The sequence below is a fragment of the Odocoileus virginianus genome, unplaced genomic scaffold, assembly GCF_023699985.2.
Source record: "Odocoileus virginianus isolate 20LAN1187 ecotype Illinois unplaced genomic scaffold, Ovbor_1.2 Unplaced_Scaffold_14, whole genome shotgun sequence".
Classification (NCBI taxonomy): domain Eukaryota; kingdom Metazoa; phylum Chordata; class Mammalia; order Artiodactyla; family Cervidae; genus Odocoileus; species Odocoileus virginianus.
In genome coordinates, this window is record NW_027224276.1 from 1,309,226 (window position 1) to 1,322,165 (window position 12,940).

At 37.6% G+C, this 12,940-nt stretch overlaps 1 protein-coding gene across 3 annotated transcripts in view; it reads right to left on the reverse strand.

Moving 5' to 3' along the window:
* The window catches only part of WNK3 (WNK lysine deficient protein kinase 3), a 186,412-nt gene that overhangs the window by 127,354 nt on the left and 46,118 nt on the right, over nt 1-12,940 (reverse strand). For all 3 annotated transcript variants that reach the window (XM_070462813.1, XM_070462812.1, XM_070462814.1), the window contains exons 4-6: nt 12,277-12,497; nt 11,265-11,422; nt 53-141 (exon numbers count right to left, since the gene is read on the reverse strand). In XM_070462813.1, the coding sequence (XP_070318914.1) occupies nt 53-141; nt 11,265-11,422; nt 12,277-12,497 (468 nt within the window). The remainder of the gene's footprint in view (nt 1-52; nt 142-11,264; nt 11,423-12,276; nt 12,498-12,940) is intronic.

Genomic DNA, 12,940 nt, shown 5'->3' on the forward strand with positions numbered 1-12,940 from the left:
TAAGAGAAAAATTCATCCATCAGTTATGTCATTTCACTATATATGCACCCACCTTTCAGATTTGTTTTGACGAATACATCCCTCGATGATTTCTTTCACTTCAGGATCAGTGACTTTATCAAAACTGGCTGGTTTTATACCCTGGAAGAGGAAAAATGATTTCTAGTCACAAATTAAGCAATTGAAACCCCAGGCCAACATGACACTTAGTAAAACAATGATTTTTTAAACACTAAACAACTTTCAAACCTTAAATGAAATAAATATATATACACAATATAAGTTTCACAACTTTTTGACAAGGATTTTGTCACCATTCTACAAACAACAGTGAAAAACTGTAAACAATCTAAATCTTTAATAACAGAAGTAATATTATATAAACTATGTGACATACAGATAAAGACAAATGCTAATAACCAGAAACTAAAAATATTCTCAACAGTAATTAAAAACATGGAGAATTCTCATACTACAACATTAAGCAGAAAAAACAGGATTTCAAAACGTACATACAATATAACCCCAATTAGTAAAATATAATAAATCAGTATTTCTTGAAATCATAAAAATCAATGTTATTAGAAAAACACTTTCAGAAATTCTAAATAAGGAATTCTCTACTGCCAACATTTCAAATCAGTATTTCAAAGTCTTCTAGAATGGCTAGACACAATCAGTAAATATACATATAAAAATATATATATTTTGTTATATGCATAAACTTTTAAGAAATCTATATTGTTTTTATTCATAAACAATATCAAACTACTGAGAGAACCTTAAGCTAATTAGAAGGTTCTAGGAAATCACTATCAAATTAATGAGGTCCATATAATTCAAAACATTTTTATAATAACTGTGCTTGCTGCCTAAACCTGTTAATTTTATATTCTATCACTCTTAATTTATGAGTTTTAGAGTTAAAAAATAATACAAGATTGCTGCCATCACTTAATAAAAATTCCAAATTAATCTATAAGCAGAAAGGTATAATAAAATAATTATCACAAAATGAGGCAATCTAAGATAATGTTCTGGGTCTGTCAGACTACCTTACAGTATACAGAATCAGAAAGCCAATATCATATCCTAGATAAATCTGGTGAGATTAGGAGTTAATTTGGGCCTCAAATTCAAGAAGCTTTAGTAGACATGGAAATCTGAAATGTGATATTGCATTTTAATGACTTTAATATAAAAGAATAAAGTTAACCAATCAAAAATTGGAGTTTTTAATTCTTATAGAAAATACCCTCTTTGTCCTTTCTACTGATCTCTTAACCACTCCCTAGCCCTGGATAATTATTGCTTTTCTCTGCTCCTAGGGGAAAATAACTGGGGAGCTGAAACTTATAAAATCAAGTATAGACTCTTCTATTTGTGGCCCAAGTTAAAAGGGCATTCTAGCCTCATTAGTTATCTGAAATACGTGAACAATCTCTTTTGTGGCCTACCTTGAGCTACCCAACTGAACATGAAAGAGATTTAATTTGAACAATCCTAACACTTTGCTTCTATCTCCCTCAAATTCCTTCTATACTCCAATCCTCTTATTTTTGTAGTCATTTGTGAGTTTATATCATTGCCCTACTAAAAATGTAAACTCTTCGTAGGTAGCAAACACGTCTTACTCACATTCCTTGTAACTCCTAATGTAAAAAAATTACTCATAGCAGTGACTGTCATTTAATAATGAGGCTTTCAGAACTAGAAAAAGTCTTCAAAACATTTAGCCAATCTTTATTATTTAGCTTTGGAAAACAACATCCATCTAATAAATAAAAAGATCAGTTTTCATTCCAATCCCAAAGAAAGGCAATGCCAAAGGCTCAAACTACTGCACAATTGTACTCATCTCACACGCTAGTAATAGTAATGCTCAAATTCTCCAAGCCAGGCTTCAACAGTACATGAACTGTGAACTTCCAGATGTTCAAGCTGGATTTAGAAAAGGCAGAAGAACCAGAGATCAAATTGCCAACATTGCTGGATCATTGAAAAAGCAAGAGAGTTCCAGAAAAACATCTACTTCTGCTTCATTGACTATGCCAAAGCCTTTGACTGTGTGGACCACAACAAACTCTGGAAAATTCTTAAAGAGATGGGAATACCAGACCACCTGACCTGCCTCTTGAGAAATCTGTATGCAGGTCAGGAAGCAACAGTTAGAACTGGACATGGAACAACAGACTAGTTCCAAATATGGGAAGGAGTACATCAAGGCTATATATTGTCATCCTGCTTATTTAACTTATATGCAAAGTACATCATGAGAAACGCTGGGCTGGATGAAGCACAAGCTGGAATCAAGACTGCTGGGAGAAATATCAATAACCTCAGATATGCAGATGACACCACCCTTATGGCAGAAAGTGAAGAAGAACTAAAGAGCCTCTTGATGAAAGTGAAAGAAGAGAGTGAAAAAGTTGGCTTAACACTCAACATTCAGAGACGACTCGGAAGATGGCAGAAGAATAGGATGGGGAGACCACTTTCTCCCCCACAAATTCATCAAAAGAACATTTGAATGCTGAGAAAACTCCACAAAACAACTTCTGAATGCTGGCAGAGGACATCAGGCACCCAGAAAGGCAGCCCACTGTCTTCGAAAGGAGGTAGGACAAAATATAAAAGACAAAAAGAGAGGCAAAAGAGGAAGGGATAGAGACCCATCCCAGGAAGGGAGTCTTAAAAGAGGAGAAGTTATCAAACCGCCCTACCTGGGGAGAGTGTGCTCACCAAGCACCTGGTCGCCTGAGCTGCTCAGACCTGGGAAGGGCACAAAACGCAGGCCCAACTGAGTCTGTGCCTTTGTGGAGTACCCAAGAACCTGAACCTGAGTGGCTTAGACCTGGGAAGTGCATGCAACCCAGGGCCCGCCGCAAATATTTCCCCGGCAGAGCAAGCTAGAGCCTGAGAAGTGTAGACTTGGAAAGTGCATGTGCTGTGAGTGAGGGCAAACCCAGTGCAGCCAAGACACTGCGAGCACTCCCCACACAGGCCAGTGATATTTGTTTGCAGTGTTCCTCCCTCCCCACAGCTTGACTGAATAAGTGAGCCTAAATAAGTGAACACCTTTATCCCCTAGTGTCAGGGTAGAAATTAGAAACTGAAGAGACCAGCAAACAAAAGAAGCTATAATAAACAAAGAGAACCACATTGGAAGTGACAGGTGCAACAGATTAAAATCCTGTAGTTAACACTGACTACACTGGAAGGGGCCTATAGATCTTGAGAAGTATAAGCTGGATCAAGGAACTATCTGAAACTGAACTGACCCCACACTGCCCACAACAGCTCCAGAGAAATCCCTAGATATATTTTTACTGGTATCATTTTTTTTAATTTTTAAAGAAGTTTTTTAAGTCATTACTCCTTGAATTTTCTTTTTTTTTTAATTTTATTTTATTTTTTATTAGTTGGAGGCTAACTACTTTACAATATTGTAGTAGTCTTTGTCATACATTGACATGAATCAGCCATGGATATACATGCATTCCCCATCCCAATCCCCCCTCCCACCTCCCTCTCCACCCGATCCCTCTGGGTCTTCCCAGTGCACCAGGTCCGAGCACTTGTCTCATACATCCAACCTGGGCTGGTGATCTGTTTCACCCTAGATAATATACATGTTTCGATGCTGTTCTCTTCAAACATCCCACCCTCACCTTCTCCCACAGAGTCCAAAAGTCTGTTATATACATCTGTGTCTCTTTTTCTGTTTTGCATATAGGGTTATCGTTAACATCTTTCTAAATTCCATATATATGTGTTAGTTCATTTTTATAACCTACTATTACCTTGAAAAAAAAGACCCTATTTTTAAAGCAAACTTCATATATATATTTTATAATTTTTGTGACTTTGTTTTTTTTTTTAATATTGTATTTTTGAGAGTCTAACCTCTACTCTAGATTTTTAATCTTTGCTTTTTGGTATTTGTTATCAATTTTATACTTTTAAGAACCCAATCTTCAGTACCTGTTTTTACCTGGGAGTGTGATTACTGGCTTGATTGCTCTCTCCCCCTTTAGACCCTCCTTTTTCTCCACCATGTCGCCTCTATCTCCTCCCTCCCCCTTCTCTTCTCTACCCAACTCTGTGAATCTCTTTGTGTTCCATGTTGTGGAGAACACTTAGGGAACTGACTACTGCATGGATCTGTCCCTCTCCTTTTGATTCCCCCTTTTCTCCTCCTGGTCACCTCTGTCTCCTTCCTCCCTCTTCTCTTCTCTGTGTAACTCCATGAACCTCTCTGAGGGGTCCAGACTGTGGAGAGCACACAGGGAACTGATTACTGGCTAGCTTGCTCTCTCCCCTTTTCATTCCTCCTCTTCTCCTCGTGGTCACCTCTCCCATCTCCCGCTTCTGTTCTCCATGTAACTCTGTGAACCTCTCCAGGCGAATCTCACTATGGAGGATCTTTTCATTATTAACCTAGATGTTTTATCATCAGTGCTGTGTAGATGGAGAAGTCTTGAGGCTATTGTAAGAATAAGACTGAAAACCAGAGACAGGAGGCTTAAGTCCAAAACCTGAGAACACCAGAGAATTCCTGACTCCAGGGAAGACTAATCGATAAGAGCTCATCCAAAAGCTTCCAAACCTAGACTAAAACCAAGCACCACCCAACAACCAACAAGTTCCAGAGCAAGACATACCATGCAAATTCTCCAGCAACACAGGAACATAGCCCTGAGCTTCAATATACAGGCTGCCCAAACTCACACCAAACCCAGTGACATCTCAAAACTCACTACTGGACACTTCATTGCAGTTCAGACAGAAGAAATCCAGATTCACCCAGCAGAACACCGAGGCAAGCTTCCCTAACCAGGAGACCTTGACAAGCCACCTGTCCAACCACACCCAAAGGGAGCAACCTCCACAATAAAGAGGAACCACAAACTGCCAGCATATAGGAAGGCCACCCCAAACACAGCAATCTAAACAAGATGAAAAGGCAGAGAAATACTCAGCAGGTAAAGGAACATGATAAATGCCCACCAAACCAAACCAAAGAGGAGGAGATAGGGAGTCTACCTGAAAAAGAATTCAGAATAATGATAGTAAAAATGATCCAAATCTTGAAAACAAAATGGAGTTACAGATAAATAGCCTGGAGACAAGGATTGAGAAAATGCAAGAAATGTTTAACAAGGACCTAGAAGAAATAAAAAAGAGTCAATCAATAATGAATAATGCAATAAATGAGATCAAAAACACTCTGGAGGGAACCAACAGTAGAATAACTGAGGCAGAAGATAGGATAAGTGAGGTGGAAGACAGAATGGTGGAAATAAATGAAGCAGAGAGGAAAAAAGAAAAAAGAATTAAAAGAAATGAGGACAACCTCAGAGACCTCTGGGACAATGTTAAACACCCCAACATTCGAATCATAGGAGTCCCAGAAGAAGAAGACAAAAAGAAAGGCCATGAGAAAATACTTGAGGACATAATAGTTGAAAACTTTCCTAAAATGGGGAAGGAAATAGCCACCCAAGTCCAAGAAACCCAGAGACTCCCAAATAGGATAAACCCATGGCAAAACACCCCCAAGACACATATTAATCAAATTAACAAAGTTCAAACACAGAACAAATATTAAAAGCAGCAAGGGAAAAACAACAAATAACACACAAGGGTACTCCCATAAGGATAACAGCTGATCTTTAAATAGAAACTCTTCAGGCCAGAAGGGGATGGCAGGACATACTTAAAGTGATGAAAGAGAAAAACCTACAGCCCAGATTACTGTATCCAGCAAGGATCTCATTCAAATATGAAGGAGAAATCAAAAGCTTCACAGACAAGCAAAAGCTGAGAGAATTCAGCACCACCAAATCAGCTCTCCAACAAATGCTAAAGGATCTTCTCTAGACAGGAAACACAGAAAGAGTGTATAAACTCAAACCCAAAACAACAAAGTAAATGGCAATGGGATCATACTTATCAATAATTACCTTAAACTGGAATCAATAATTACCTTAAATGGAGTCAATGCCCCAATCCAAAGACAAAGACTGGCTGGATGGATACAAAAACAAGACCCCTATATACGCTGCCTACAAGAGACCCACCTCAAAACAAGGGACACATACGGACTGAAAGTGAAGGGCTGGAAAAAAATATTCCATGCAAGTAGAGACCAAAAGAAAGCAGGAGGACCAATACTCATATCAGATAAAATAGACTTTAAAATAAAGGCTGTGAAAAGAGACAAATAAGGATACTACATAATGATCAAAGGATCAATCCAAGAAGAAGATATAACAATTATAAATATATATGCACCCAACATAGGAGCACCGCAATATGTAAGGCAAATGCTAACAAGTATGAAAGGGGAAATTAACAGTAACACAATAATAAGTGGGAGACTTTAATACCCCACTCACACCTATGGCTAGATCAATTAAACAAAATTAACAAAGAAACACAAACTTTAAATGATACAATGGACCAGTTAGACCTAATTGATATCTATAGGACATTTCACCCCAAAACAATGAATTTCACTTTTTTCTCAAGTGTACATGGAACCTTCTCCAGGATAGATCACATCCTGGCCATAAGACCAACCTTGGTAAATTCAAAAAAATTGAAATCATTCCAAGCATCTTTTCTGACCACAATGTAGTAAGATTACATGTCAACTACAGGAGAAAAGCTATTAAAAATTCCAATATATGGAGGCTGAACAACACGCTGCTGAATAACCAACAAATCACAGAAGAAACCAAAAAAGAAATCAAAATATGCATAGAAAAGAATGAAAATGAAAACATAACAACCCCAAACCTATAGGACACTGTAAAAGCAGTGCTTAGGGGAAGGTTCATAGCAATACAGGTTTACCTCAAGAAACAAGAAAAAAGTCAAATAAATAACCTAACTCTCCACCTAAAGCAACTAGAAAAGGAAGAAATGAAGAACCCCAGGGTTAGTAGAAGGAAAGGAATCTTAAAAATTAGGGCAGAAATAAATGCAAAAGAAAGAAGAGACCACAGCAAAAATCAACAAAGCTAAAAGCTGGTTCTTTGAGAAGATAAATAAAATTGACAAACCATTAGCCAGACTCATCAAGAAACAAAGGGAGAAGAATCAAATCAACAAAATTAGAAATGAAAATGGAGAAATCACAACAGACAACACAGAAATACAAAGGATCATAAGAGACTACTATCAGCAACTATATGCCAATAAAATGGACAACTTGGAAGAAAATGGACAAATTCTTAGAAAAGTATAACTTTCCAAAACTGAACCAGGAAGAAATAGAATATCTTAACAGACCAATGACAAGCACGGAAAACAAAACTATAATTAGAAATCTTCCAGCAAACAAAAGCCCAGGACCAGACAGCTTCACAGCTGAATTCTACCAAAAATTTAGAGAAGAGCTAACACCTATCCTACTCAAACTCTTCCAGAAAATTGCAGAGGAAGGTAAACTTCCAAACTCATTCTATGAGGCCACCATCACCCTAATACCAAAACCAGACAAAGATGCCACAAAAAAAGAAAACTACAGGCCAATATCACTGATGAACATAGATGCAAAAATCCTTTATAAAATTCTAGCAACCAGAATCCAACAACATATGAAAAAGATCATACATCATGACCAAGTGGGCTTTATCCCAGGGATGCAAGGATTCTTCAATATCCAGAAATCAATCAATGTAATACACCACATTAACAAATTGAAAGATAAAAACCATATGATTATCTCAATAGATGCAGAGAAAGCCTTTGACAAAATTCAACATTCATTTATGATAAAACCCTCCAGAAAGAAGGACTAGAAGGAACATACCTCAACATAATAAAAGCTATATATGACAAACCCACAGCAAACATTATCCTCAATGGTGAAAAATTGAAAGCATTTCCCCTAAACTCAGGAACAAGACAAGGGTGCCCACTCTCACCACTACTATTCAACATAGTTTTGGAAGTTTTGGCCACAGCAATCAGAGCAGAAAAAGAAATAAAAGGAATCCAGACTGGAAAAGAAGTAAAACTCTCACTGTTTGCAGATGACATGATCCTCTACATAGAAAACCCTAAAGACTCCACCAGAAAATCACTAGAGCTAATCAATGAATATAGAAAAGTTGCAGGATATAAAATTAACGCACAGAAATCCTTTACATTCCTATACACTGAGAAAACAGAAAGAGAAATTAAGGAAACAATTCCATTCACCATTGCAACGAAAAGAATAAAATACTTAGGAATATATCTACCTAAAAAACAAAAGACCTATATACAGAAAACTATAAAACACTGATGAAAGAAATCAAAGATGACACAAATAGATGGAGAAATATACTATGTTCATGGATTGGAAGAATCAATATAGTGAATAATGAGTATACTACCCAAAGCAATCTATAGATTCAATGCAACTCCCTATCAAGCTACCAATGGTATTTTTCAGAGAATTAGAACAAATAATTTCACAATTTGTATGGAAATACAAAAAACCTCGAATAGCCAAAGCAATCTTGAGAAAGAAGAATGGAACTGGAGGAATCAACCTGCCTGACTTCAGGCTATACTACAAAGCCACAGTCATCAAGACAGTATGGTACTGGCACAAAGACAGAAATACAGATCAATGGAACAAAATAGAAAGCCCAGAGATAAATCCACGCACCTATGGACACCTTATCTTTGACAAAGGAGGCAAGAATATACAATGGAGAAAGACAATCTCTTTAACAAGTGGTGCTGGGAAAACTGGTCAACCACCTGTAAAAGAATGAAACTAGAACACTTTCTAACACCATACACAAAAATAAATTCAAAATGGATTAAAGATCTAAATATAAGACCAGAAACTATAAAACTCTTAGAGGAAAACATAGGCAAAACACTCTCTGACATAAATCACAGCAGGATCCTCTATGACCCACCTCCCAGAGTAATGGAAATAAAAGCAAAAATAAACAAATGGGACCTAATTAAACTTAAAAGCTTTTGCACAATGAAGGAAACTATAAGCAAGGTGAAAAGACAGCCTTCATAATAGGAGACAATAATAGCAAACAAACCAACTGACAAAAAATTAATCTCAAAAATACACAAGCAACTCTTGCAACTCAATTCCAGAAAAATAAGCGACCCAATAAAAAAATGGGCCAAAGAACTAAACAGACAGTTCTCCAAAGAAGACATACATATGGCTAACAAACACATGAAAAGATGCTCAACATCACTCATCATCAGAGAAATGCAAATCAAAACCACAATGAGGTACCATTACACGCCATCAGGATGGCCGCTATCCAAAAGTCTATAAACAATAAATGCTGGAGAGGGTGTGGAGAAAAGGGAACCCTCTTACACTGTGGGTAGGAATGCAAACGAGTACAGCCACTATGGAGAACAGTGTGGAGATTCCTTAAAAACTGTAAATAGAACTGCCATATGACCCAGCAATCCCACTTCTGGGCATACACACCGAGGAAACCAGAATTGACAGAGACATGTGTACCCGAATGTTCATTGCAGCACTGTTTATAATAGCCAGGTCATGGAAGCAACATAGATGTCCATCAGCAGACGAATGGATAAGAAAGCTATGGTGCATATACACAATGGAATATCAATCAGCCATTAAAAAGAATACATTTGAATCAGTTCTAATGAGGTGGATGAAACTGGAGCCTATTATACAGAGTGAAGTAAGCCAGAAAGAAAAACACCAATACAGTATACTAACGCATATATATGGAATTTAGAAAGATGGTAATGATAACCCTATATGAGACAGCAAAAGAGACACAGATATATAGAACAGTCTTTTGGACTCTGTGGGAGAAGGCGAGGGTGGGATGATTTGAGAGAACAGCACTGAAACATGTATATTATCATATGTGAAACAGATGCCAGTCCAGGTTCAATGCATGAGACAGGGTGCTCAGGGCTGGTGCACTGGGATGACCCAGAGGGATGGGATGGGGAGGGAGGTGGGAGGGGGGTTCAGGATGGGGAACACATGTACACCCATGGCTGATTCATGTCAATGTATGGCAAAAACCACCACAATATTGTAAAGTAATTAGCCTCCAATTAAAATAAATAAATTTAAAAAAAACCTCAACATTCAGAAAACTAAGATCATGGCATCTGGTCCCATCACTTCATGGCAAACAGATGGGGAAACAGTGGCTGACTTTATTTTCTTGGGCTCCAAAATCACTGCAGATGGTGACTGCAGCCATGAAATTTCTTTCTCCTTGGAAGAAAAGTTATGACCAACCTAGACAGCATATTAAAATCCAGAGACATTACTTTGCCAACAAAGGTCCATGTAGTCAAAACTATGGTTTTTACAGTAGTCATGTATGAAGGGGGAAAGTTGAACTCTAAAGAAAGCTGAGAGCCGAAAAACTGATGCTTTTGAACTGTGGTGTTGGAGAAGACTCTTGAGAGTCCCTTGAACTGCAAGGAGATCCAACCAGTCCATCCTAAAGGAGATTAGTCCTGGGTGTTCACTGGAAGGATTGATGCTGAAGCTGAAACTCCACTACTTGGGATACCTGATGCGAAGAACTGACTCAGTGGAAAAGACCCTGATGCTGGGAAAGATTGAATGCAGGAGGAGAAGGGGATGACAGAGGATGAGATGGTTGGATGGCATCACCAACTCAATGGACATGAGTTGAATAAACTCCAGGAGTTGGAGATGGACAGGGAGGCCTGGTAGCCTGCAGTCCGTGGGGTCACAAAGAGTCGGACACAACTGAGGGACTGAACTAAACTGAATAAATATCTAAAAATTCTTCACAAACAAATGGATATAGATAACATATCTGTACATTTTCCCCCAAGATACTAATATAGAGCATTTTATATGACCCCATTTGATTATGGGTACATAGCATAAATCTAAAGCTTGTTTCATTACAATTATGTTAAATTTAGCACTATTTACACAGAACTAACTCATTGGAAAAGACCCTGATGCTGGGAAAGACTGAGGGCAGGAGAAGGGGACGACAGAGGATGAGATGGTTGGATGGCATCATCGACTCAATGGACATGGGTTTGGGTGGACTCCAGGAGTTGGTGATGGACAAGGAGGCCTGGTGTGCTGCAGTTCATGGGATCGCAAGGAGTCGGACATGACTGAGCAACTGAACTGAACTGAACTGAAACCAAAGTTAGGTTTGACTAAGTTGACTTTTGGTTGACTTTACCATGAAATGTGGCAATTTGTGAAGTAAAAAGTATAAAGTTATACTTACGCTAGTTACTTTACGGTATATTTGAGCTGCATTCTGGCATTCAGAATAAGGGTACTCTGAAGTAGCCATTTCTAGCATACACATTCCAAAAGCATAGACATCCACAGATTCATCATAATGCTCTTCATACATCTCTGGGGCCATAAACTCAGGAGTACCTACAAAATACCACAACCACATATTTTTAAGAAAGAAAAATGTAGAGAATTCCCTGGCAGTCCAGTCGTTAGGACTCTGTGCTCTCACTGCCTAGGGCCCAGGTTCAATCTCTTGTCAGGGAACTAAGATTCCCTCAAGTGATGTACTGCAGACAAAAAAAAAATGTATGCCAAGATCACATTCCCTTTGCCATAAGGATTACTTGAGATAATTTCTGTTCCCTTAAAGCAAACATATGTGTGTGTGTGTGTGTGTGTGTGTGTGTGTGTAATATATACATACATACCCTCACACACACACATATATAATGTCCTTAATTTCCTTAATTTTCCATACTGATAAAGGACAGTTTGCAATGCTCATATGTAATGATCACCAAAATCTGTTTTTTTTTTCTATCCTTCGTTTAAGTTATTTAAAATTTTTGAAGTAGTAAATCCCCTTTATAAGTCCTCAGAACTTTTCAATAACATTAAATACATCACAAAAGAAATACACTAGGATGTCACTGAAATCAGTCAATATATAATAGATATTTCAAAGTAAACTCACATTCTAGGCCAGGGGCCAGTAAACTTCTCTATAAAGGGTCAAACAGTAAATATTTCAGACTTTGCAGTCCATATGGGCTCTGTCACAACTAACTAACTCTAACACTGCAGTGCAAAAGCAGCCATACACAATATGTAAATCAGTGGGTGTTGCTGTGTTCCAACAAAACTTTTTTTTACAAAAATAGACAGGGAAGTTCAAGTTGGCCCACAGGCTATGGTTTGCTGATTCCTGTTCTAAAAATACACAGTTTAAAAAAATCTTCCTTTACACAATCAATAAACTATAAAACGTTAATCACCAATGACACTTTTAGCAAATGATGTACGCATTAAGGTGGCTAGTCCTAGATCACCAATCTTCACAGATCCAGTGGGTCCCGTGATGAAAATATTGTCACACTTCAGATCCCGATGAATAATAGGAGGAGTCCTAGTGTGCAAGAACTGCAACCCCTTTAAAATCTGCCTGCACCAGCTCCTTAAGACCTTTGGTTTCATTACTTTAAATCGTTTTAAGTACCTACACAAAGAAACAAAAGATCACATGTAAACAAACATACCTAGCTTATTGTATAAGTACATTAGGGTAAATCACATAAACGAGCCAATATAGTATGTATTAGGATTGCCATCACTGAGTTATTTTTTTATTGTCTAACAAAATATTTTTAAATATAAAGCTTCAAAGTACACCTCCCCTACAGAAAAAGTACATACCACATGTAACAGTCACAAATAAGTGGCTGTACCATCAGATGAAATGCTCTAGTCAGAAACAATAGACTATAATTATATAGTATCAATCACTAGGTATTTGAACCTGCCACATCCCCAATCTTTCATCCTCTACAAAATGACATTATCTCTATAATTATTTCTAGTTCTAAAGTTCAATGATATGCCACAAACATTAATTTTTCAACACTGTGTTCTCTAACAAACTTCATTAACACCCTAATTTTT